The sequence below is a fragment of the Enhydra lutris genome, unplaced genomic scaffold (genome assembly GCF_002288905.1).
Source record: "Enhydra lutris kenyoni isolate GAN:26980312 unplaced genomic scaffold, ASM228890v2 scaffoldscaffold66, whole genome shotgun sequence".
NCBI lineage: Eukaryota > Metazoa > Chordata > Mammalia > Carnivora > Mustelidae > Enhydra > Enhydra lutris.
Genome location: NW_019154150.1, coordinates 3,996,061 through 4,019,653, shown reverse-complemented (window position 1 = coordinate 4,019,653; position 23,593 = coordinate 3,996,061). Strand labels below are relative to the sequence as shown.

Sequence of the window (23,593 nt, the reverse complement as noted above, 5' to 3'; positions counted from 1 at the left end):
TAAGCCAAGATATCCTTCAGTAAGACAAATGGATAAAGAAGATGTCGTTAATATATACAATGGAATATTACTCAGCCATCTGCAAGGATTAATACCCAACATTTACATCAACATGGATGGACTTGGAGGAGGTTATTATAAGTGAAACACGTGAAACAGAGAAAGACAATTATCATATGGTTTCACTTACCTGTGGAACATAAAGAATAGCATGGAGAACCTTAGGAGAAAGAAGGGGGAAATGAGGGTGGGGGAAATCAGAGGGGAAGATGAACCATGAGAGACTATGGATTCTAGGAATCAAACTGAGGGTTTTGGAGGGGAGGGAGTTGGAGGATGTGTGAGCCTGGGTGATGGATATTAAGGAGGGCACATGTTGCATGGAGCAAAGGGTGTTATACACAAGCAATGAATCATGGAACAGTACATCAAAAACTAATGATGTACTCTATGGTGACTAACATAACATAATATAAAATTATAAAAAATTAAGTTGTTATAATGGGCTAATAAGGAACAAGACATAAAGGTGACTGGGTAGTTCAGTCAGTTTAGCATCTGACTCTTGATGACATGATCCAGTCATGTTCTTGGGGTCATGTGATTGAGCCCTGTGTTAGGCTTCACGCTCAGCATGGTGTCTGCTTACGATTCTCTCCTTCTTCCACTCCCCCCACTTGTGTGTGTTCCCTAAATAAATAAATATAATAAATTTCAAAGAGAAAAAAAGGAAACAGGAAGGAACATTTATTTTAAAAAGCGAGGGCATGGGGTGCCTGGGTGCCTCCGTTGTTAAGCATCTGCTTTCAGCTCAGGTTATGGTCCCAAGGCCCTGAGATCAAGCCCCCTGAGATCAAGCAATGAGCTCCCTGCTCAGTGGGAAGCCTAGTTCTCCCTTTCACACTTTCCCTGCTTGTGTTCCCTCTCTCACTGTGTCTCTGTCAATTAAACAAATAAACTCTTTAAAAAAAAGTGACAGCATTATAGAGCAGTGGTTCTCAAACAGAACAACATGGCTTATGAAACCTACACTGCTGAGTTCTACCCCAAGACAGGCTGATTTGGCAGGCCTAAGGGAAGGTGGGTTAACAATGTGCATTTCTAACAAGTTTTGATGTGATGTTGATGCTTCTGTGCTGGAGAGCAGAGTTTAAGAAACAGAAACTAGAGAAATACCAAAGGTCTTGTTACTTATAGACCCCAAGCTCATGGTGGTATGAACTATCTTTAAGGACACAAAGGCCAAGTATAATATATTGTATGCTTTATTTTATATTTCTCTAATCATTAAACTCTAAACAGAAGTTTCACATAAACATAAAAAGAAGAAGAAGAGAAAAAAATACCAACAGGATTAAATACTGGGAGCAGATGAAGGGTGTACAAGAAAGCGCTGTCCTGGGAAGGACTGCATTTGCAGGCACTCCAGCAGAATGGCCCACAATGCTTGGACATGGTGAAAACTGAACTTAAGCCACATCTCAATATTGGGGCTTGGGCACAGAAGGCATCTCATTCCTGCTTCTCCCCAAACCAGGCTGCATGGGCACAAAACAGTGCCAGCATATCTCCCATGTGTACTGGACATGTCTCTTCCTTCAGCATCTTCAGGCCAGAGTCCCCTGCTCTCTACACACACATCTGCACTCATTTGCACTCATCAAGCACATGGGTGCACACTTATGTCCAGGAACATGTAGGCATATTCACACACAAACAATGCTTCTGATTTCACTCCTCCCTCACCTTTATAGGCTCGGGTTCCAACTCCAGAGTAAAGATGTGTGTCAGTGTCCTTTGCAGACTGACAAAGGGCCACAGCAGAGTCAGGGTGTCAACTATCTTCCAGAAGGTGTCAACCATCTTCCAGAAGACCCAGGCAGGGAGAAACTGTATGCTGTACCCTGCTTGTGTGAAGGAAAGTTCTACTGAGCAACTGAGGCTGCCTGGGCTCATTATGGAGGTCCAGATGCTGGTTCTGAGAAGCCATCCAGCCCTGCTTCATTTCTCAATAACCAGTTGATAAGAAAGCAGAGTGTCAGAAGGCCAGTCCCTAGGAGGTCCCCCAACCCTGTGAGATAGGGGATGCAGTGGTTGTCTGGATCCAGGGCCTGGTGCCACGTCAGCCGAACCATCACTTCTGCCAGGTACAGCAGAATTGTCACCTGGCATAAGAGCAAGCAGACACAAAAAAATTACAACTAAGTCAGAAAGCCAAGTGTCACTAAGAAACACCAGCAAATTTCAAAGGCAGATACCAAGGTGGACATGTCCACTCCAACGAGTCCCCTTTCTCCAGCTTTTCTTGGGGTCAATGCCCAACTCTGAGCTCATGCAAAGGCAGGAAGTCCACCCTTACCCATACTTGCCTAGCCTCCTTCTCTGTGGTCAGGCCCTGCTCATGGCAAACTGAGGTGCTGGAAAGACCATCTCTGCTACAGCAGCTCGTTGCACTGTCTTTGGAAACTCAAGACATAGGCCTTATTGGGACTTCAATTTGAATTTGCTGAAGGTCCTTGTATGGGCATCTTTGGACAATAAGCCTTTCCTGAAAGTGCCACAGGGTAGTGAGCACAGTCCTGGCCTTATTTCAGTGCTCCTCAGTCCCCTGTCCCAGGCACACTCCAGCCCCTTCCTTGCTCCTGCTCAAAACAGTGTCTCAGAGTGTCCCAGCCCACCATTCAGGGTCAGAGATGTGCTACAATTGCAAATGCCCTAACTCAGGGAGATTTGAACACGTCAGTACCTCGTTGTAGCACATGCCTCCTAGAATTGCCCTTCAGTGCCCACAGTTCTCTCTGCCAACAACCTGGGCCCACAAGGGACATCAGCCAGCTAGTCTGGGCAGACAGTCTGCTAAGTACCACCCAGAGGCAGGCACCAGCTTAATCTCTTTCATCATGTCCTTATCATCATTCAGCCCTGACTGAAGTCCATACATGCCTTTTAGCAACACTCCAGAAGGGGGCTGGTCTCTGCCCACCCTTTCCGTGATGGATGGTGCGCATGGCCTAGTTCCCCAGCTGGACCCACTCATCAACCTGCTTCACGGAAACTTGCTGCCACTTCAGGACCATCCTCTGATCCTCTGCTGAGGAGTGTGCAGTGTTCTATACGTGGTATGGAGTGTGCCCTGTGGGGGGTGTACCCTACGAAGTGTGCAGTGTAGCATGTGCTGTGTGGAATGTGCAGGGGGAAGTGTGCAGTACAGAGTGTGGAGTGGCCTCTCTGTCTGGATCCTGCCTTTGTGCTTGAACAAGTTGACTCTTGGAAGATGAGGGCTGTACCCAGCCATGTCCAGGAAACCCCAACCTTATCTCCCCCAGCATCATTCCCAGGACAGGGAGACAAATCTTGCTGGCTAACCAGTGAGTGCTGTTTTGATACTGCTATAATCATCCTTACCTGGATCAGGCTTGCTAGCAGATAGAACACCACAAAGATCTTACTGTTTGGGACCAAATGGCCTTCCACCAAGTAGATGATGTAGAAGAAAATCAGATGACCCGGAACCACCAGAAAGAGCAGGACTCGGGCTGATACGGAATTAACTTCTGGAAAAAAATAAAACCAAGGAGATTCTGTGACCTGTTGGGCAGCAGAGGCCACCTTGGCTTATGGCAGTCTCCAGTGAGGCATGCACATTATTTATTACATGGGTGTTTGCTGAGCACCTACTATGTGGCAGGCATGTTCTTGTATATAGGGATATACTCCTGTCCCTTCCCTCATGGAACTGACATTTTAGGGAAGAGAAAAAATAAACAAAACCAGAATCGAGTAGCAGAAACAAACAAGAAAAGTCATTTCAAACTGACCAGTGCTAGGATGAAAATAAGCCAGGATAATGTGATAGAGAACAAAGTGTATATTAGTAGGATGAATACTAGAGACTTAGAAGTCCTCCAGAGAAGATGACATCTTGGCTGAGATATGAATCCAGAGGAGAGGACTCTGGGCAGAGGCAGAGGAAAGAAAACATGCAAGGGGCTGAAAGTGGAAGAGAGCTCTGGAATGTGCATGAATGAAGGCTCAGCATGTGGAATTAGTAATCCAGGGAAGGGCGGCACACTCATGGGGGACCTCAGGCAGCCCCTTCCTCACGCTTTGCCTCAGGGATGCATTCAGCACATTCTCGTTTCGCTTCAGTACTCTAAAAATTTGAGACTCTACAAAAAGTGTGATTTCCGTGCCCCAACCACACACACTTTAAGAAACTGTACATGTGAATGCAACTGACTTTTCTAACAGAAACAGAGTTTCAATAAAAAGTCTCCATTCGCCTCTGAGTTAATATAGTTCATAAACTAAGAAGAAAGAGGAGGAACAACCATACAGTTTAGAAGCTAAAAACGCTACCATAAAATAAGAGGTAGAGAGAGGGTGAGAACACTCAAGAGCTCCAAAGTCTATTATTCATGATGAAAAATTAAACATAGTATGAAAAGATTCTTTGAAAAAAAAAAATAGAAACAAAACAAATAATTGCTATTGGCAGCTGTCACTAAAATTCAAGAAAATCTGTAGAAACACTACATAATAACAATTCAGTGAAATATTCAGATGCTACTATAGCTTCTAGGTGCCCTCCACCACCCAGATCCATATGTTGTAAGTATAACCCTCAATGTGATGGCATTTGGAGATGATTAAGTCATAAGGGTACAGCACTCATAAATGCCATTAATACTTATAATCTTATTAAAAATACCTCAGACACTTCACCCCTTCTACTATGTGAAGACACAGTGAGAAGACAGCTGTCTATGACCTAGGACATAGGCCATCACCAGACAAATTTGCTAGTGCCTTGACCTTGGTTCCACAAACCACAACTATAAAAAATTAGTTTCTTGTGTTTATGACCCAGCTATTCTATACTTCTTTTATAGAAGCCCAAACCAAGATAGGTACAGAAATAATAGAGAAATAGAAATAGATTTTCTATACTTCGAAGACAAATCAGAAAATACAATGGGAATTTCCCCTTCAAGACAAGACAGCTAGACATATTTCTTCCTATTCCTCTCACTACATACAACTAAAAAGGACTCTGGACATTAGATATAAAACAAACATAAAATTTGAAAAGGTGGAGAGAAAATGTGGGCTGGCCAGGGAACTGGGCAACATGGAAGTGAGTTCCCTGAGTTGTTGTTTTGGTGTTCTGTGAGAGTTTTGCCTCATATATCCCAGACCAAATGCTGGAGAAGTCAGCAACCCAGATATGTCAATTGGTACAGCCAAAAAAAAAAAAAAAAAAAAAAAAAAGACTCAACAAAAGCTTTCTCTGTCTAGCCAAAGGTCCAAAAGAGGGACACAGGACAACAACTTTTCTATTCCAGCTGAACATCACAGGAAAAACTACAGCCCAACTTCCATCAGCAAAGGCCAAGTGGGGAGCCTGAACTTCTGACCAAATCTAGGTGGAATCTGGCACTCACCCTTTCTGGTTGAGGTGGGATAGAGAAGGCTGAGTGGAGAGTAAGTGGTATGTACTCTGCCTGTTGGTAATGAGCTCTCCACCCAACCATGTCTGTGAAGGCCATGTGGGCAGCAAAAATAAAGTATCCCTCTCTCTCAGCCAGGGTGGTGTCAAAGGAACGTGGACTCCTCCCTAGCCCATCAGCAAAGAAGTACTCCTCTTCCCCCAGAGTCTGAACAAAGATGGTGGTGACGGTGGGGATGGGGGAGAAACCCAGGCTTCTAACCTCACCTGGCAGTTAGGAAGCGATGTGTTCCCTTTCCTTCAATAGTGCAGTGTCAGAAAAGATAGCTGAAAAAGACTTAAATGAGACCCAGAGTTTCACAATATATACCCCGAATGCCTGGGATTCGACCAGAAATCACTTCTTATAAAAGAAAAAAAGGGAAGGAGGTGGAGAAGTAGAAGCTGTTTCAACCTGTCCCCTAAAGTGAGCTATCTACCAGAACCCTCTGAACACCCATGAAATCAGTCTGAGATATAGGATTATACATTTCTAGATCTCTATAGGGGCAGAAGACACCAATGGATGGGTAAAATGGAGTGGGAAAAATTGGACTGATATTGGAAGATAAACAGAAGGGGGAGGGAGCCACCAAAAGTGACCCACAGGAAAGTAATACCCCAATACAAGAGTGCCCTGTGATTGGGGACCAGCATTAACCTGGAGTCTGGTTAAAAACACTCAAAATGAGCAAGAGATCTTAAGGGGCAACTGGTGGAATTGGGTGGTCACGGGCACGGGCTTAAGCCCACGGACCCAGGAGGGCCAATACCTGTGACCACCTGTGCCAGAGAGTGCAGCAAAGCCTCCAGTCCATGGTTCCTGAGCCTCTGGCAAGCATGAGAGAGTCTGGGTGGATGCCAGGCGGTCCTCTCTAGACTTTTGCATGCTGCATGTGCATTGCACAACTGGGTCTGAGCCATGCTCTATACCCTCCCCTGAGAAAGGCCCCTGCAGGGGCTAGCCGGTGGTCTCTAGGACCTGAGAAAGTCTGAATGCTCTCAGCCCTGGTGGGCATGAAAATATGAGTCCATCTCTGGTTGGGATCTCTCTGGTGGTCTGGACCTGCTCAGACAGCAGCCCCCACAAAGGCAGTCACTGGAAGTGGGCTACATGGACTAATATCACTCACTGTTTTAGTAGCACCAGGGTACAGAGACAAGCAGGAGCTCCTGTGGCCCCTGAGATGGTGGCTGGGGGCATGATCTGCCCATGGGAGGTGGCAGAGGGGGAGTCTGTGTATTCTGGACCTCCCAGAGGGGAACAGATTGAGGCTTCTCTCTGAGACAGAGTTCTGGGTGCAGTTTGCTTTCCTCTAAACCTCCCAAGACCTACCAAAAGCCAGCAAGGAAAAACAAACAAAAACCAAAAAACCTCCAGAGAACAAAAGCCTGAAAAACCAGTTTCCTCAAAACCCAGCCTCTTCATAGGGGGCAGGAGGACTCAACCCAAGCAAGACTGCCTGAAAAACCATGCGGCAGGCCCCTCCCCAGAAAGCCAGCCAAAAAAATTAGAGGACAACCACCACAATGTCCCCATAAAACTGTAAAACCCTAATATCAGGGACAAAGAAGATACTAAGCTCCCTGTATTGCCCTAAAACCTGTATATTTCATAGACACAACTTTTACTTTTAATTCGTCCCCACAACTCTCATTACTTTAAATTTTTTTTTATTTTTTTAACCTATTTGCCATCACGAGAGGCTCAATACAACAAATTCCATAATACCTTTTAACTTGAACTTTTTTGATACATACACCTGTGTTTTCCTTTTCTATTTTTTTAAATATTCATATAGAGATAAGCTTCAAGGTCATCCCCTTTCCCCAATCAATGCTACTCCAAATATAAACCAGTTTTAATCCCCCTTTATTTCAGTAAAATTGAATCCTTTAACTAATATATCAAGATACCGCCAGGAAGAATCAAAATAACCTTCCCACACACTGAGGATTTATAACCACCCTCCCATCTTTCACTTCTGTCAGTGTTTCTGTGTATTTGTTTTCATTTTGTTTTATACAAATCGTATACTTGGGGTTCATTTTGGCTGTGTTCTATTTTTCTTGTCATTTACTTTTGTCAGTCTTTTTGTCTGTTTTTGTTCCTGTACCTTATAAATCTTACATCTTACACACCCATTCTGGCTGTGTCTTCTTTTTTTTTTTTCTTTCCTGCCTCTCTCTTTATCTCTCTTTTTTTCTTTTTTCTCTCTTTTGGTGGGGACTCCCAATTGCTCAGAAGTATTCTAGGGTGCACCTTGCCTGGATCATGGTTGATACAGTCAGCTACACATCCTCTAACCCACCTCTCACCAAAATCACTAGGAGGAGGAATGCCCAGCAGAGGAAAAATTCAGAGACAGTGCCCTCTCCATCAGAGCTATTGGATATGGACATAAACAGTATGCCAGAAAGGGAATTCAAGCTAACAATTATCCAGGCAATGGTTAGGTTGGAGGAAACCATTAATGACAAAATGGAATTGATTAGGGCAGAAGTGAAAGCCAGCAGGGAAGATGTTAACAATGCTATCAATGAGTTCCAGTCTAATCTAAGTCCTCTAGCATTTTAGGGTAACGGAGGCAGAAGATAGAATTAGTAATCTAGAGGACAAACTGATAAAGAAAAAGGATCAGGAGGAGGCCTGACCAAACAGCTTAAAAGCCATGAAAAAAAAAACAACTTAGGGAAATAAATAACACCATGAAACATTCCAACGTCACAATTACTGGAATCCTTGAAGGGGGAGGGGAAAGAAAGAAGACTAGACAATATAGTAAAAAAAAAAAAAAATTCTCCATGAAAATTTTCCCACTCTGGGGAATGGAACCAGCACTCATATCCTAGAAGGCAGAAAGGTTTCCCCCCAAGATCATAGAATCTAGAAAGACCTTGAGACACCTGATTATGAAAATGATGAATCATAATTTTAGACAGGAACTCTTGAGAGCAGCTAGGGGGAAGAGATTCCTTACATATAGAGGAAGGCCCATTAGAATAACATCAGACCTGTCCACAGAAACCTGGCAAGCCAGAAAGGGCTGGCAAGACATATTCAGGGCACTAAATGAAAACAAAACAAAACAAAACAAAACAAAACCAGGCAGCCAAGAACTTTATCCAGCAAGGCTGACATTCAAAATGGATGGAGAAATAAAGGGCTTCCAAGACCAGCAAGGTTTAAAAGAGTATGTGACCACCAAGCCAGCACTACAAGAAATATTAAGGGGATTCTATAAAAGAAGAAAGAACCCAAGAGTGTCATAGAACAGAAATTTATGGAGACAATCTATAGAAACAAGGACTTCACAGGCAACACAATGTCAATAAAAACATATCCCTCAATAATCACACTTAATGTGAACACCCTAAATGATCCCATAAAACTGCACAGGATTGCAGACTGGATATGTCGACAGAACCCGTCCATATGTTGTCTACAAGAGACCCATTTTGAACCTAAGGATACATCCAGACTGCAAATGAAGGGATGGAGAAGCATCTTTTATGCCAATAGGCCTCATAAGAAGGCTGGGGTAGTGATTCTCATATCAGATAAATTATATTTTAAACTAAAGACTGTAGTCAGAGATAAAGAAGGACACTACATCATTCTTAAAGGAGCTATCCATCAAGAAGATCTAACAATGGCAAATATTTCTGCCCCCAATATGGGAGCAGCCAACTACAGAAGACAACTGTTAATCAAGATAAAGACTCATATTGATATGAACACATTAATAATAGGGGCTTTTAACACACCACTCTGAGTAATATACGGGTCATCAAAGCAGAAAACCAATAAAGAAACAAGAGCATGAATGACACATTGGACCAGATGGGCATCATAGATACATACAGAACATTACACCCTAAAACAACAGGATACTCATTCTTCTGGAGTACACATGGAACTGTCTCCAGAATAGACCACATACTGGGTCACAAATGAGGAATCAACCAACACCAAAAGACTGAGAGTATTCCCTGCATATTCTCAGATCACAATGCTTTGGAACCGGAACTCAACCACAAGAAAATGTTTGAAAGGAATTCAAACACCTGGAAGCTAAAGAACATCTTGCTTAAGATTTCTTTGGATCAACAAGGAAATCAAAGAAAAACTTAAACAGTTCATGGAAATCCATGAGAATGAAGACACTTCAGTCCAAAACCTATGGGATACAGCAAAGGCAGTCCTAAGGGGGAAATACATAGCCATCCAGGCCTCCCTCAAAAAAACCTGAAAAATCCAGAATTACACCAGCTCTCTTTACACCTTAGAGAACTGGAGAATCAACAACAAATTAAGCCAACCCCACACACAAGAAGGGAAATAATCAAGATTATAGTGGAGATCAATAAGCTAGGAATTACAGATACAGTAGAACACATCAACGAAACTAGAAGCATTCCACAATTTGTAGTTAAATTCTCCTTTTTTGGTGTGTTTATCTGCTCTTCTGGATTGTGTAAATCCATGTGGGCAAGAATCAGCTTTCTCTGACTCATCACTGCAACCTGACACCTAGTACCTGGCAGACCTTCAATAAATATCTGAATGGATGGATGTATCAACTAGTGGCAGGGGTAGGGAGTCAGGTCTCTGGGAGGAGGAGCTGGGAAAGATGATGATCTGGGCTGAGGTCAACAGTGGTCTCAACATCTGTTGCTACAGAGCAGATTCCAATGATGGCAATTTTTACTTGTGTAAAGAAATGGTCACATGGTCTCTTGAAGACATTAGACCCACCTGAGGTGCAGAAAGTGGAGCATGGGTTAGGCCAGAACTGTTTCATCCACAGGGGGAGGACACCAGGCGTGCTCCACATGTGCAGGTAGGTGGAGATCCGGCTGGTCTGAATGGCCACCAGATTGCCACCAACACCTGGGAGGAGAAAAAGAACACCAGTCTCTAAGTTCTATCTCTTGTTTAAGTCTATGTCCTCTGGGAACTCTTCCTTGACTGATTCAGCACTGGATTTATCTTCCTCCCCTCCCACTTCACCACAGATCTTGTTTGGCCCCAAGCATGGGTAAACTGGACCCTGTGAGTGAGGTATCACCTTAGCAGCTATCTCTTATGGTGAAGGAAGTGTGACTGGCAAAGTAGGTTTTTAATACATATTTGTTGGGTAGAGGGAGGGGGTGTACAAGAGGAAGGAGGGAGGAAGGAAGGGCAGTGACAGAAAAGTCTATGGGAGGGTATCTTGATAAGCCATTTAAGGTCATAGGATGTGACAGGAATCAGATTACAGACTGGAACATCTGAGAAAATGAAAGGGTTTTTTTCTCCTAAGGTAGGAAGGAGACAGAAAAGAAAGTGGGGGACAGCAACAAGGGAAGAGGAGCTATTATATGCAACAGGCCTGGGGCTTGCCGATTGAGGCCCCAGTTTGCACAGGAAATGAACTGTGCCCAGCCCTGCCAGGACCATAGGGCCCAGGTGACAAAGGCCATGCTGAGCAACCTCTGCAGGGCCAGGATCTGGGGCTGGCAGAGGATGGGGCCTACCCATGGCCATCTCCTTTAGAAGCTGGGCGGGCTGCCCCCATTCTATTTCCTCAGCCCCCTGGGGATTAACCCCTCACTGGGCTGGATGTGCCCAGTGAGCTCCAGAGGGAAAAACTAACTACCCTGTATACAAAGAATGGTCTGTGGGTAGAGGACAACTGAGATCTATTTTGCTAGACCCACACAATTGATTGATTGACTGATTGACTGATTGATTTTATTATGTTCAGTTAGCCCCCACATAGTACATCACTAGTTTTTCATTTAGTGCTTAATGATTCAATAGTTGTGTAGCACTGGGTGTTATGCACATGATTTTGAAAAAAGGAAAAAACTTAAAAAAAATGTAACTCAAATTAATTGCCAGCTTTTCCTAAGAAGTCTGTTGAGGCAACTCCAGACCTCCAGTCTTGCCAGGGAGCAACTGGCTGGTGCTGAGCAGGCCCTGCTCACTCCACATCAGGAACATGCTCTGTAGTGTGGCTGTTCCGTCCCACTCCTTACTGCCCAGTTACTGTCACACCTGCTGAACTCATTCAAACTGCATTCGTGGCCCCAGAGGCATCTGAGCTGGTGACATCCAAGGAAATATTTCCAAGTGTTAAACATCAGGACCTGACTTGGCCGCTGTAGTCCTCTAGGTGGCTGGCCCCTCATGTGAGAGGCCAGCCCTGCCCCAGTTGGGAGCAGACCTGCAGGGTGGCCCACTGACATGTAAGGAACAATCACCTGGGTTCCCATGAAAGTAGAGGGAGGGGGTTCCCAAGGGCCTCTGAAGCCTATTCCTTCCTTCCTTCCTTCCTTCTTTCCTTCCTTCCTTTCTACTTTCTTTCCTTCCTTCCTTTTAAAGATTTTGTTTATGTATTTGACAGAGAGAGAGGGAGAGAGATTGACAGCATAATCTGGGGGAGTGGCAGGTAGAGGGAGAAGCAGGCTCCTTACTAGGCAGGGAGCCTGATGTGGGACTCAATCCTGGAACCCCAGGTTCATTACCTGAGCTGAAGGCAGCTGCTTAACTGACTGAGCCACCCAGGTGCCCCTGAAGCCCCAGAACACCAGAGCCTGGGACCAAGTGAAGTGTGCAGTATGTTATCACATTTGGTTCCTCTCCTGACTGATCAGTCTCATTTACAGATCCTTATCAGAAGATGTACACGAACCAAACTTTGGTTAAAAAAGGGGTCCTTTTATGCCCACGGAGTCTAAGCCTAAAAGGTTAATCAGTGAAGGGTCCGGTAAAAGACAATGGGGAGTGGAGGGGGTTCAGGCCAATGGAACAGCATAAGCCCTATCTCAGTGGCAGCTGATTCTCACCTCACCCAGAATGTAAATTTAATACTGTCACAGCCTTGCTTTTTAAGAAGACAGAAATCCAGATTTTTATGTACAAATGTCTGAGTTTCAAATGTCATCAATGAATCTAAGTTTCAAAAAAAACCAAACCATGAGAAGCCAACACCCCAGTTCTAAAGGCCACATTTCATCTGCATGTTCCAGTGAATCCTGGCTTAGACACTGTGTGCCTTCAACAGGTGGGATTTAGCTCTGGGGGAAGGTTCAAGTCTCCGTGGTGACTGTGAGGAAAAGGGTGTGAGCTGGTGGAGGAGTGGGCAGGACTTTCTCCCCAAGGTTCTCCTTCCACCTGAGACAAACCAGCCCAGCAGCCACTGCCCAGCAGAAGAATGGCCATGGCTTTGAGGGCCTGGGGCCGGATCTCTGAAGTCACTATTGTCTAGATCCCACTGACCCAGCTCTGGGGGCCAGTGCAGCCCAGAGGCCCCGGGTTATGGTGCTGCCCATACCTACCACATATGATAGGAGTAAATATGGCCATGCCTTGGTACTGCTGTTTAGAAACAGTTTTGTTCAAGATGAGCCCTCCGAAACTGGGGAGAAAGTAGAGGCCAAATGGTTAGTTTACTTTTGTAGGTGACACTCATGCCCCTGCGTACAGGTAGGTGTAGTTACCTGGCACACCTCTATGCAAAATATCTCATCACCCGGCCCTCCCACTTTCCAGAAGACCCATCAGATAATGTCAGCCTACTAAAAACAAATGTCAAACTCCCCTTCAAAGCCACTTAGCTGGCTGGGCTCTGCCATGTGACTGCTCCTGAACTGTAACTGTAATGCTATTTTCCCAAGCAGAAAATGGAACCTGCATGAGTATCATCCCATGCTGCTTGTTCTTAGAGATGCCACAACAATCTCTCACTCTCACCAGCCCCAATAGTTTAGCAAAGGCTGTCCTGCCCCCCTACAGCCATGGAAAAGTTAGATCGGTTTAAGGAGCCCAGGAGCTTCCTGGAAGCAAAGACACCTAGACCATAATGGCCTCTCCCCGAGATTCAAAGTTAGGAAGGCACCTCAGAAAAGACTGGGGTGGTCCCTGTCCAGGCCTGCTAACAGAAAGGGCTCTGGAGGATCCGGTTTCCAGGGTGGAAGACCTGAGATGAGCTAAGGGGCTTGGGGCCACTAGTCTCTCAGCCTTCCAGGTCCCACCAGCAGCCATGCTGTAGAAATGGTGTTCACAGAGCCAGGTACAGGGCTCCCTGCAGCATACGCAGGGGTCCAGGCCAGTGAGACCTCTGGCAGCATAGGAGGGGGAGACCCAGTGTCCTGCAATGCCATGAGGGGGCAGGGAACTGAGGCACTCCTGCGCTCATTTGACGTTGCCAAGTTCGGCTCTTCCTGGCTCTCTGGTGCTCCTGCAATTGTAAATAGGGCTGCCTCTCAGAATAAGTAAGCCCTAAGGTTCCTAATGAGAGGGAAAGAGATGAAGAAGAAAGGCATGACTCAACCAGCACCAGGACTTAGTAGGGGAGCCCACAGAAACCATGAGTGCCCCCTCACTCCAGAGGCACCATGGGTCTTAGGTAATCTCCCTGTCTCAGAGGCCGGGGCGGCCTGGGAAGGTAGAAGCTGGTGGCAGCCCTCGCTCATGCTCACCTGCTAATGACCATCGCTAGGATGATTGGGAACCACCCGAACTTCAGGATCTTCATGATGGGTGGGCTCTGCCTGGCAATGAGGACCCACACGGGGATCAGGGCCGTGAAGCCAATACACACCAGTGGTGTCAGGTATCGATTGTCTGCGGGGAAAGAGACAGGATGCGTGCCAGGGCACATGAGCATGGCCTCCTGGGCCATGGCCTGGGTCCCAAAGATGAAAGGTGGGCTGAGCACTAAGGGCACTAGAAGACAGTTTTGTCCCCAGCAGCTTACGGTGGACCAACCTAAGATACCTCTCAGTAATTTGTACCATCTAATGAAGCAACTTGAAAAGCTCCTCTTTGTCCTCAATTTCTGACAGAGTCCCCTTCACTTCTCTTTTTCACTATTTTCCTGACATAAGAACCCTCTTCCAGTTCCTCCCATCCCAACCTAATTATTAGTATTAATGGTGGCATTTACAGGATTGTGACCATGGGCCAGCACTGCTCTCAGCACTTCCCAAGCACAAACTCACTTCATGTTCTCAACTACCCCTCAGATAGGTATAGGAAAGACTACAGTGTGAAGAGACGGCCCACCAGGACTCAAGCCAGTATGCAGAAATCAGGGTAAAGCCAGAGTTAATTAATGATGCCCATCCTGCTCCTGGCTGAGGCCAGTCCAAGGTGACCTCCTCAGTATCCATGCATCTCAGAGCCCAGAACATGGTCAGCTTTGCAGCCACTCATGCCCCTGTGTCATTTTTTTTTTCTTTTTTAAAGATTTTATTTATTTATTTATTTGGCAGGCAGAGAGAGAGAAGGGGAAGCAGGCTCCCTGCTGAGCAGAGAGCCTGATGCGGGGCTCAGTTCCAGGACCCTGAGATCATGACCTGAACCGAAGGCAGAGGCTCAACCCACTGAGCCACCCAGGCACCCCCCTGTGTCATTTTCTTGAGCTGGTATGAGCTATGAATACAGACCTGGGTCTGGGACACCTGACTGTACCTGGGGCCAGGCCAAGACCCAACACATATCATTGCCATTCCCACACACTCTCTTTCTACTTATAGTCTGCATGTCACCTTCCAAATGCACACAGAATAAGACACAAGCTTTCTCTAGGACAGTCTTCTCACCCCCAGTCCCACATCCAAAAGGCAGGCTCAGGCTCAGGGCGGTGCATGCCCCTCTGCAGAGTGGGCCTCAGCACTCAGAGGTGTGCAGGTAGGTCTGTGCCCCATACTCCTTTCTCTGATCAGCATCAATAGAAGCATCTCCCTCTTGTCTTTCTCTGCACTAAGAAATTACAGTTCATTCCTTTCCTGGAGCAACTGACTACAAGGAAGGGCAGGCCACGTCCACAGTGGGCTACAGACCAAGTGCTTTATGGCAGAAGTGGCCAGCCTCTTCACCATCCCAGGAGATGATAGACAGACCCAACAGGCTCTAAGCAAATCTCAAAGGCTCTGGGAGGCAGCAGTCTACAGGAGCATTACTTGCAGGATACTTTTGCAGTCCAATTTTTCTAGAATGACTTGGGACCTGGCAGAGGTTCCACCTCATATTTTCCCACCACCATGATGAATACATCCCTCTGCATATGGCTTGTCTTCCCAACTACACTGACAGGTGACATGGTCAACAGCTCACTCCTTATCAGTGAAGATTTGTCTGATATATCCCAGGCCCAATGAACCCCCCAAGCACACCCAAGGTATCTTCACAGTCTAATTCGAGAGATGTACAGACTAACACTATTCAACAGCTTAGTAGGTCATGTGTTGAAACATGCAGTATTTCAGTAGGGGTACAGCAGGGTGTAGAGGAAGGGTCTAGGGATACCTGTGACTTGCATTTGTTTTACAATTAAAACTCGATTAATCAACCCATACATAAATCTTGTTTTAAATTCAGTTTTGTTTAAAAAGAAAATTAGGGGGGCACCTGGGTGGCTCAGTGGGTTAAGCCGCTGCCTTTGGCTCAGGTCATGATCTCAGAGTCCTGGGATCGAGCCCCGCATCGGGCTCTCTGCTCAGCAGGGAACCTGCTTCCTCCTCTCTTTGCCTGCCTCTCTGCCTGCTTGTGATCTCTCTGTCAAATAAATAAATAAAATCTTTTAAAAAAAAATTAGGTCATCTTATTATTAGATCTTGATTGCCACTAACAGGAACCTTGAGAATCTCCCAACCATTAAATATCAGTGGCAAGCATATCCCGGGGTGGCAAGGAGCCAGGCCCAGAGCGGATAGGGAAAGGTTCCCAGTGCCTGAATACTGTACATGGCAGGTACCTGGTCAGTATGCTTAAGATGCTGGCATGAAGAGGCTGGATGATCTCTCATGGTCCTGGGTTCATGTTCCCACAGGGCAATGCTAAGCCAGGGCTTCACTGCAGCTGTGCCTTTCTCCAGGCATTTCCTCCAATGGAGTGACACTACATACTTTTCTGCTCCCCACTGTCCTCTTCACCATCCGCTCCACTCACTGATGCCCCTCTCCCCCCCAGCACTCAGGGTAGTGACCATGCTCAGAATCCACACTTACTAGATCCAAACAATTGTGGGTGGTCAGCTGAGGGGGAAAGTAACAACTGTGAGGCTCAGAGGGGAGTGGCCAGCTGTGGAAAGCTGGAAGGTGAGAACCATCTGGCAAGGGGGATGCTGCCCATCAACATGGCCCAGGACGTGACGAAACCTTGGTGCTCCCAGAGAAGACCTGGGGAGACCCCTGGTGGACGGAGGTCCTCTGGCCATGAAGGTCTGTCATACAGGATATGTAAATGCCTCCCTTGGCGGCTGGCCAGGACACTGGGCCACCCTCTGAGGAGCCTGGGGCTTCTCCTGCCTCACATCTATAGAAAGAGCCTATGCTGTGTCTGCTTCACTGCCCAAAGTTGTGGCATTCCTCTTTGGGAGTTGCTTCCCAGGTGGTCTGAATGCGTCCAATGTGCACTGCCTTTCCATGGAGCTCTGTTAGCCTCCAGCCCTCCCTGGTCTCCTTGTGCACCCCTGTCCTAAGGGGGAGACTGACAATGTACCTGTTGACCTGAGTGGTTGGGAGAGCTTCAGGTACCTGCTGGAGAACACCTCAAAGTTGCCGAATGACCTCAGGCTTTGCCTCTGGAAAAGTAGGATTTCTCATTCCATGACAGACCCCATGGGTTCCCTTCTGTGTGAAGGGTGCCTGATCTGAATGGTGCAAGCTGGGTGCGAATGTCAGACCCAGCCTTGCTCGTGGGCCCCTCCTCCCTGGGGCACCCCCTACCTTTGTGTTTATAGAAGAAGCTGCTGACAAAAGCCAGAATGGACAATGTGATGAGATCTCCCAGGCTGGCAGCAATAGGCGTGGCAATGTTGTCTGGGTTGAGCCCGAGCTTCCGAGCACCAATCACTATACAGACCATCAGCATTCCTGTGGAGAGGAGACAGAGGACACTCAAAGCACAGGATGAGAAGGTTGCAGGGAGGCTGCTCAGTAACTCAGTTCTATTCACACAGACCTAGCCTGAAGCCAGGCTGCCCTGATACTCAGTTTCACTGCTGTGCTGGAGGCTGAGAAGGCTACAGGTTTGGGGTGGGGGGTGGACCCTGTGACATGCAAGTGTGATATCAAGGAGCAGTCTGAAAGCTTTGCTGATACACTCAAATCCATGAGGGAGAAAACATGGAGATGATTCCTGGGCTCCCAAACCACCTGGAGCTACAGACATGAAGCTCACAGCACCTCACTTCAGGGAAGATGATTCCAAAACCACTCTGAACGATAGAGCCCCAGGGGCAGAGCACATCCTCTTGTGTCCATTGCAGTCCCTAGGGAAACAGGTGCCTTAGTGCAACTGGTCATGTGAGGGGTTTGTTAGGGGCAAGGGCTGGGAGGGGGAGTTGGGGAGATGGGGGTGCCAGGAGAGCCACAGGATGTGGTTGGGGTCACCCAGGGTGGGAGAAGGGGAGGAAGAGAAGGGGAAGCAGGTACAGACTGCACTATAGTACTGTCAGCGGGGCCACATCTCTGGGGAACAGGTCCAGCTCAGGAGCCTAGCAGGGCCACCACTGGGTGCAGGCAGCAGGTAGCCTCTGCCAGTGGGGCTGGGGGTGGAGTTTCAGGTGCCGTGCTGGTGACCTCCCCCGGGCCTCCTTTCCATCCTGACCCCGTGTTCTGAGGCGATGGTCATAGGTCATCTTCTAGTCTTCAGCCACTGATTGGACTTAATCCAACAGCGTTGCATGTGGGTCTTTAAGACATTTTGTATCTTGGCTATTGGTGTTTTAACATTATACCCAGTATTCTGTAACTCTAAATAAAATTATTCTTATCACCTCCATGCCATAGTAGCATAGCCATAACTGGCCATAGTTTGTGCCGTTTCATGACCAGGTCACAGCTACTTTCTCTCCTTTGGAAGGTCACTTCTAAGTGAAGCTGAGTTGCATAGCTGGCGGCATGGCAGCAATCCCCCAGGAACCACACAAGACACCATCGGTTTGAGAGCACTTACTAAAATCTACCACCATTACCCCCTGGCTCTACAGCGGAGTCATGCAGGGGTCATATGATGAGCCACCAGCAATGTTTCTGAACTTCTACACCTCTCTGGACAACCCAGCTATGTCCATTCTGCTGAGCTCCACACCCTCTCTGAGCCTCAGTTTCCTCATCTATAAAATGGGGAGCTAGGAATGGCATTCTCTATATGGCCTCACAGAACAGGACTGGCCTTCTGGATCATCTGATTGTGTGGTTTTCAGAGGAGACTTCATGTCAAGGATCTCCAGGGCTCTAACTCTCCAGAGGGTGTGGCATACTCATCCTGCTCTTCCCTTGGCCAGACTGGAACAGGTACCTGGACAGGAGCACACATCCTACCCAGGGAAGCACAGTTTATGAATCTGCTTTTGGGTTTCTGCACTTTTACCCTCCCTCCTGATTATATGCACTAGCACAGGAAGGAAGGAAAACCAACAAATAGCCTGCCAGGTCATCTTACAGAATGCTGAGCTCAAAGGGGTTTTCTGAGCAGTCAGATGGGGACAGAAGTGTAAATGCAAATCCAATTCATAGTTTTCACTTATTCCTTCTATACTTGCAAATGGTTTGCAAGAGATACTCAGACACGCAGTCCAGAAGAGAACCAGAATAAAGCCCATTCATTCAGCAAACATTTAGGAGCTGGTAATATGCCTATTTTAGGTAATGAAAATAACCATCAGGCTCTGTACTCAAACAGTAAATGCTTGTCAGGCGGAGGACTGGACAGTGCACTAACAAGTGAACCAGCATGTGAAGTAAATAAACAGGACATGAAAAGAAAGCATGATTACAAACAGGGGGCAGACCTAGAGAGCTGATCAGAGAGGGCTCAGAAAAGAGACACTTGGCACTTTGCTGAAATTCTACATGCTCATGCATGGGTGTCTCACTCTGCACCAGAACACCAACATCACAAAACAGTGCAGTAACTCGCCAGAACATCCCGGCACTGCAACAGTGCCCAGAGCACAACAGATGCCCAGTAAGTAACAAGTCATGAGTGAACGGGTGACATTCTACAGTAACAGCTGCTACTGACATGCGTGAGCTCCCTGAAGACAGGGTATATCTGGCAGTGCTCATGTCTTCCTGCCTTCTACAGGCACGTAGGAAGCACCTGGTGTATGGCAGGCAGTGTGGTGATAGGAACAGAATTGGAGAAGGAGGGCCCCTCTATAAGGAGATGACATTTTAGCTAGGAGGTGAGACAGAAAATGAATGAAGAAAGTGGTTAATTACAGATTTTCACAAGTGCTCTATAAGGAAAACAGGTGCATGGTGCAGAGGAGCATGGTGGCAGCTGGGGAGAAGGGGGGAGGGCAGAACCTGTGCAAAGGCCATCTGAAAAGACCTCTCTGCAGAGATGAAATTGAAGTTAAAACCTGAGCCTTGCTCCCCACCATGATTGAAGGCTCCAGAACCCACCACAAGTCCAAATGTAAGCTGTGCTCAAGAAATGTTTAAAGACCGACTGAATGAATGTGAATGAAGGGATGAAGGAATGAAGTGAGGAGGGGATGGATGGATGGATGGATGGATGGATGGATGGATGGATGGAGAGATGAATGTGTCTACTGAGCAAAGGCCAGTTCTTTAAACAGAAGGAAGAAAAGTGGAGTCAGCAGCTCGCTCTGGCACACACACCCTGCCTGGAAGGGGACTCATCCTCCCTGCCCACCTTCAAGGTGCATCAGTAACCCAAACAGGCTGTCCCCCAGCCCCTGGCAGGTATGTGAGGCTCCATCATTAGTGCTTCCATTTTTCATATCTCAAGGAATTGAAACACAAAGAGGTGAGAGCAGAGCACTTAGGAATGGGGGCGGAGAGAGCCAGGAGGAGGCGGTCACTGGGGTGGGGGGATCAGCTGACCTAGAGCAAAGGCGGCAAGGAAGGCAGTGATGATGCTGCTGGCACACAGCAACTCCACCTTTGCAAAGTCTAACTCCTCCTTAGATACAGCGCCCAGCAGCAGGGCAGCCACAGCAGCCAGGAGACCCACAACGGTAGCCTGCACCTGTCAGGGCAGAAATCAGAAATGTGAGGAAACATGCCTCTGACCACCATCACTCCTCCCTGCCTTTCACTCTGCCTCCTCTCTGACCATGAGAGTCATTATGGCATTCACCTCTACCTCTCCTCCCTTACCCCAGAATCTGTCAATGGCCCCTCCAACCTGGAATAAACAAAGAGTAACACCTTTCTTCAATCCAATTCCTTGGAAAACTAGTTTTCCTGTTCTGCAACTAGTTCAATGTCACTTGCTTCAAGAAATCATCTTCTACTCAGCCTTTGGCCAAGGGCAACCAGTCTCTTGCTTGGGGCTCCTCTCACAGCTCTAGGCAGAAGTGCTCTGTGGCTGCACCAACTTGCATTCCCACCAACAGTGTAAGAGGGTTCCCCTTTCTCCACATCCCCTCCAACACATGTTGTTTCCTGTCTTGCTAATTTTGGCCATTTTAACTGGTATAAGGTGATATCTCAATGTGGTTTTAATTTGAATCTCCTTGATGGCTAGTGATGATGAACATTTTTTCATGTGTCTGCAATTATCATATGGTTTCACTTATTTGTGGAGCATAACAAATAGCATGGAGGACATGGGGAGTTAGGAGAAGGGAGTTGGGGGAAATTGGAAGGGGAGGTGAACAATGAGAGACTATGGACTCTGAAAAGCAATCTGAAGGGTTTGAAGAGGTGGGGGGTGTGGGAGGTTGGGGGAACCAGGTGGTGGGTATTAGAGAGGGCACGGATTGCATGGAGCACTGGGTGTGGTACAAAAACAATTAATACTGTTATGCTGAAAATAAATTAAAAAAATGATTAAAAAAAAAAAAAAGAAGTGCTCTGTGGTCTCCAGCTACACAGACAACCAATCTCCCCTGCAATATGGAAACACTCCATGATCCACAGCTATACCTTGGAAGCCTCTATGCACACTTTCCATCTCTCTCCCTGCCTTCCTTCCTTGGCACTTGCTCTGCATGCTAGTGTCCCCTTTCTCTACATTCTCCCCCATCCAAGCTGTGGTTCCCATTTCATCTCAGTGGGGACACATCTCTGCTGCTCACTCAGATTAGTACCATGAGGTTCCCTTGGTCTGAGTATCAATCCTGGCACCTGTTCTCAAGATAGTTGACCCTTCAATCCTATGCAGATGAAAACCTGTGTGTAACTTGAGACTTCCCCCAAAACTTAACTACTAATAGCCTACTGTTGACCAGAAGCTTTACCTATAAAGTCAAGTAACACATATTTTGTATGTTATGTGTACTACATATTGTATTCTTATAATAAAGTAAGCTAGAGAAAATAAAATTAAGAAAATCATAAGGAATTATACATTTACAGTACTGTATTTATTGAAACATATCTGTGTAGAAGCAGACATGCACAGTTCAAACCTGTGTTGTCCAAGGGTTAACTGTAACTCAAATGTTTTTTTTAAATAATTTTTTCATTTTTTTAAAAAAATATTTATTTATTTGAGAGAGGGCGTGAGAATGGGAGACAGAAAGAGCATGAGAGGGGAGAGGTCAGAGGGAGAAGCAGGCTCCATACCGAGCAGGTAGCCCGACATGGGACTCAATCCCAGGACTCCAGGATCATGACCTGAGCTGAAGGCAGTTGCTTAACCAACTGAGCCACCCAGGCGCCCTAATTCAAATGTCTTAATGGAAACATGTTGTGTTATTAAAGAAGGCTGAATAAACAGAGAACTGTGCCATATACACAGATGAAAAATGCTCCCCAAGTTAACCTATATAATTCCAACCAAAGTCCCAGGAAGCTTTTTCATGGCACTTGACAACTCATCTTAAGTTTCACAAAGATGAGTAGATGTGCAAAAATAGCCTAGACAGTTTGAGAAAAAAGATCAAGAGGGAGTTTTGGCACATTCATTATCAATTCATAGTTTTAAGGCTATAGTAATTAAAACATGGTGGTACTGGCAGAGAAACAGACAAACAGATCAGCAGGAAAGACTGGTATTCAGGAATAGTATCATGAATATATGACAATTTAATATATAAAAATTTAATAATGATAAAGGTGGCATTTTAAATCAGTATGGAATGGGTGAATAAACAAGGAAAGAGAAAGTGGGTATTTATCTGGGGGAAAATTATATTCCTATTTTATACCATACAGACACATACACATAGACACACCACTAAACATAAAACCTCAAGTGTGAAATAGAATATAGAATAATTATGTTTCAGATTTTGGACTAGAGAGGGACTCCCTCTGAAGATAAAACATGTAAAATCTATAAATAAAAATAGAGATAACTGTATATAAATCCAATTATGAGTTCTATGTGATACCAGAAATTCAAAGATGAAGAGGGAGCTAGAGAAAATATCTTCAGCATTTACAACTAATAATGCATTAGTGATCAAAATAATGAAGTCCATTTTATGAATCAATGGCAACTTTGAATAACTCAACAGAAAAATGTACACAGAAAAGGAAATACAAATGGCTAAGAAACACACAAAACACACAAAAATGTGACCAACTTCCTGAATAATCAGGAAAACTTAAAATAAAATCCCAATTTAATAGTAGGTATCTTATTTTCTTTGTAACTGACATTGATCTTCCTCTACTAAAAGGTCAGTGCCATCTCAGTTTCTACTGGAGTCCCTCAGCAGATGCTTAGCCACATTTGTGCTCATCCAATGAATGAATGAATCAATGCATGGATGGGATACACTATTTTTATTCATCAGACTAGGTAAAATTAAAATTTAAAAGGTTGATAACATAAAATACACACTGACAATATATATGAAAATGGTTCTCTTAAAGGTAGACATGGTAAAATTGGTACAGGAATTTGGGGGGAGGGGATTTGGTTACAATTTATCCATATACTTTATGATCTAGCATTTGCCCAGGAAAAATTTGCACATGTGAACAAAGAATAATGTAATAATGATAATGATGATTGGAGCTGATATTTACTGAGTGCTTACTATGTGCTATTCTCAATGATTTCCATTTATTAAGTCACTCTTGAAAGAATAAGTTACAGAATTATATGTACAGCACAATACTTTAATGCTTAAAATACAGAAATTTGGGTAAAGATGGCAGAGGAGTAGCAGACAGAGA

At 45.8% G+C, this 23,593-nt stretch overlaps 1 protein-coding gene across 6 annotated transcripts in view; it reads right to left on the bottom strand.

Moving 5' to 3' along the window:
• Nucleotides 1–1,377: 1,377 nt before the first annotated feature.
• Nucleotides 1,378–23,593, bottom strand: part of LOC111159153 (solute carrier family 41 member 3) — an 86,673-nt gene continuing 64,457 nt past the window's right edge. For 2 of the 6 annotated variants that reach the window (XM_022521586.1, XM_022521588.1), the window contains 7 exons: nt 20,342–20,486; nt 17,210–17,356; nt 13,958–14,102; nt 12,815–12,894; nt 10,248–10,382; nt 3,406–3,554; nt 1,378–2,165 (listed from right to left, as the gene is read on the bottom strand). In XM_022521586.1, the coding sequence (XP_022377294.1) occupies nt 1,956–2,165; nt 3,406–3,554; nt 10,248–10,382; nt 12,815–12,894; nt 13,958–14,102; nt 17,210–17,356; nt 20,342–20,486 (1,011 nt within the window). In that variant the 3' untranslated portion in view covers nt 1,378–1,955. The other 4 variants (XM_022521584.1, XM_022521585.1, XM_022521589.1 and 1 more) reach the window with 3 other exon arrangements.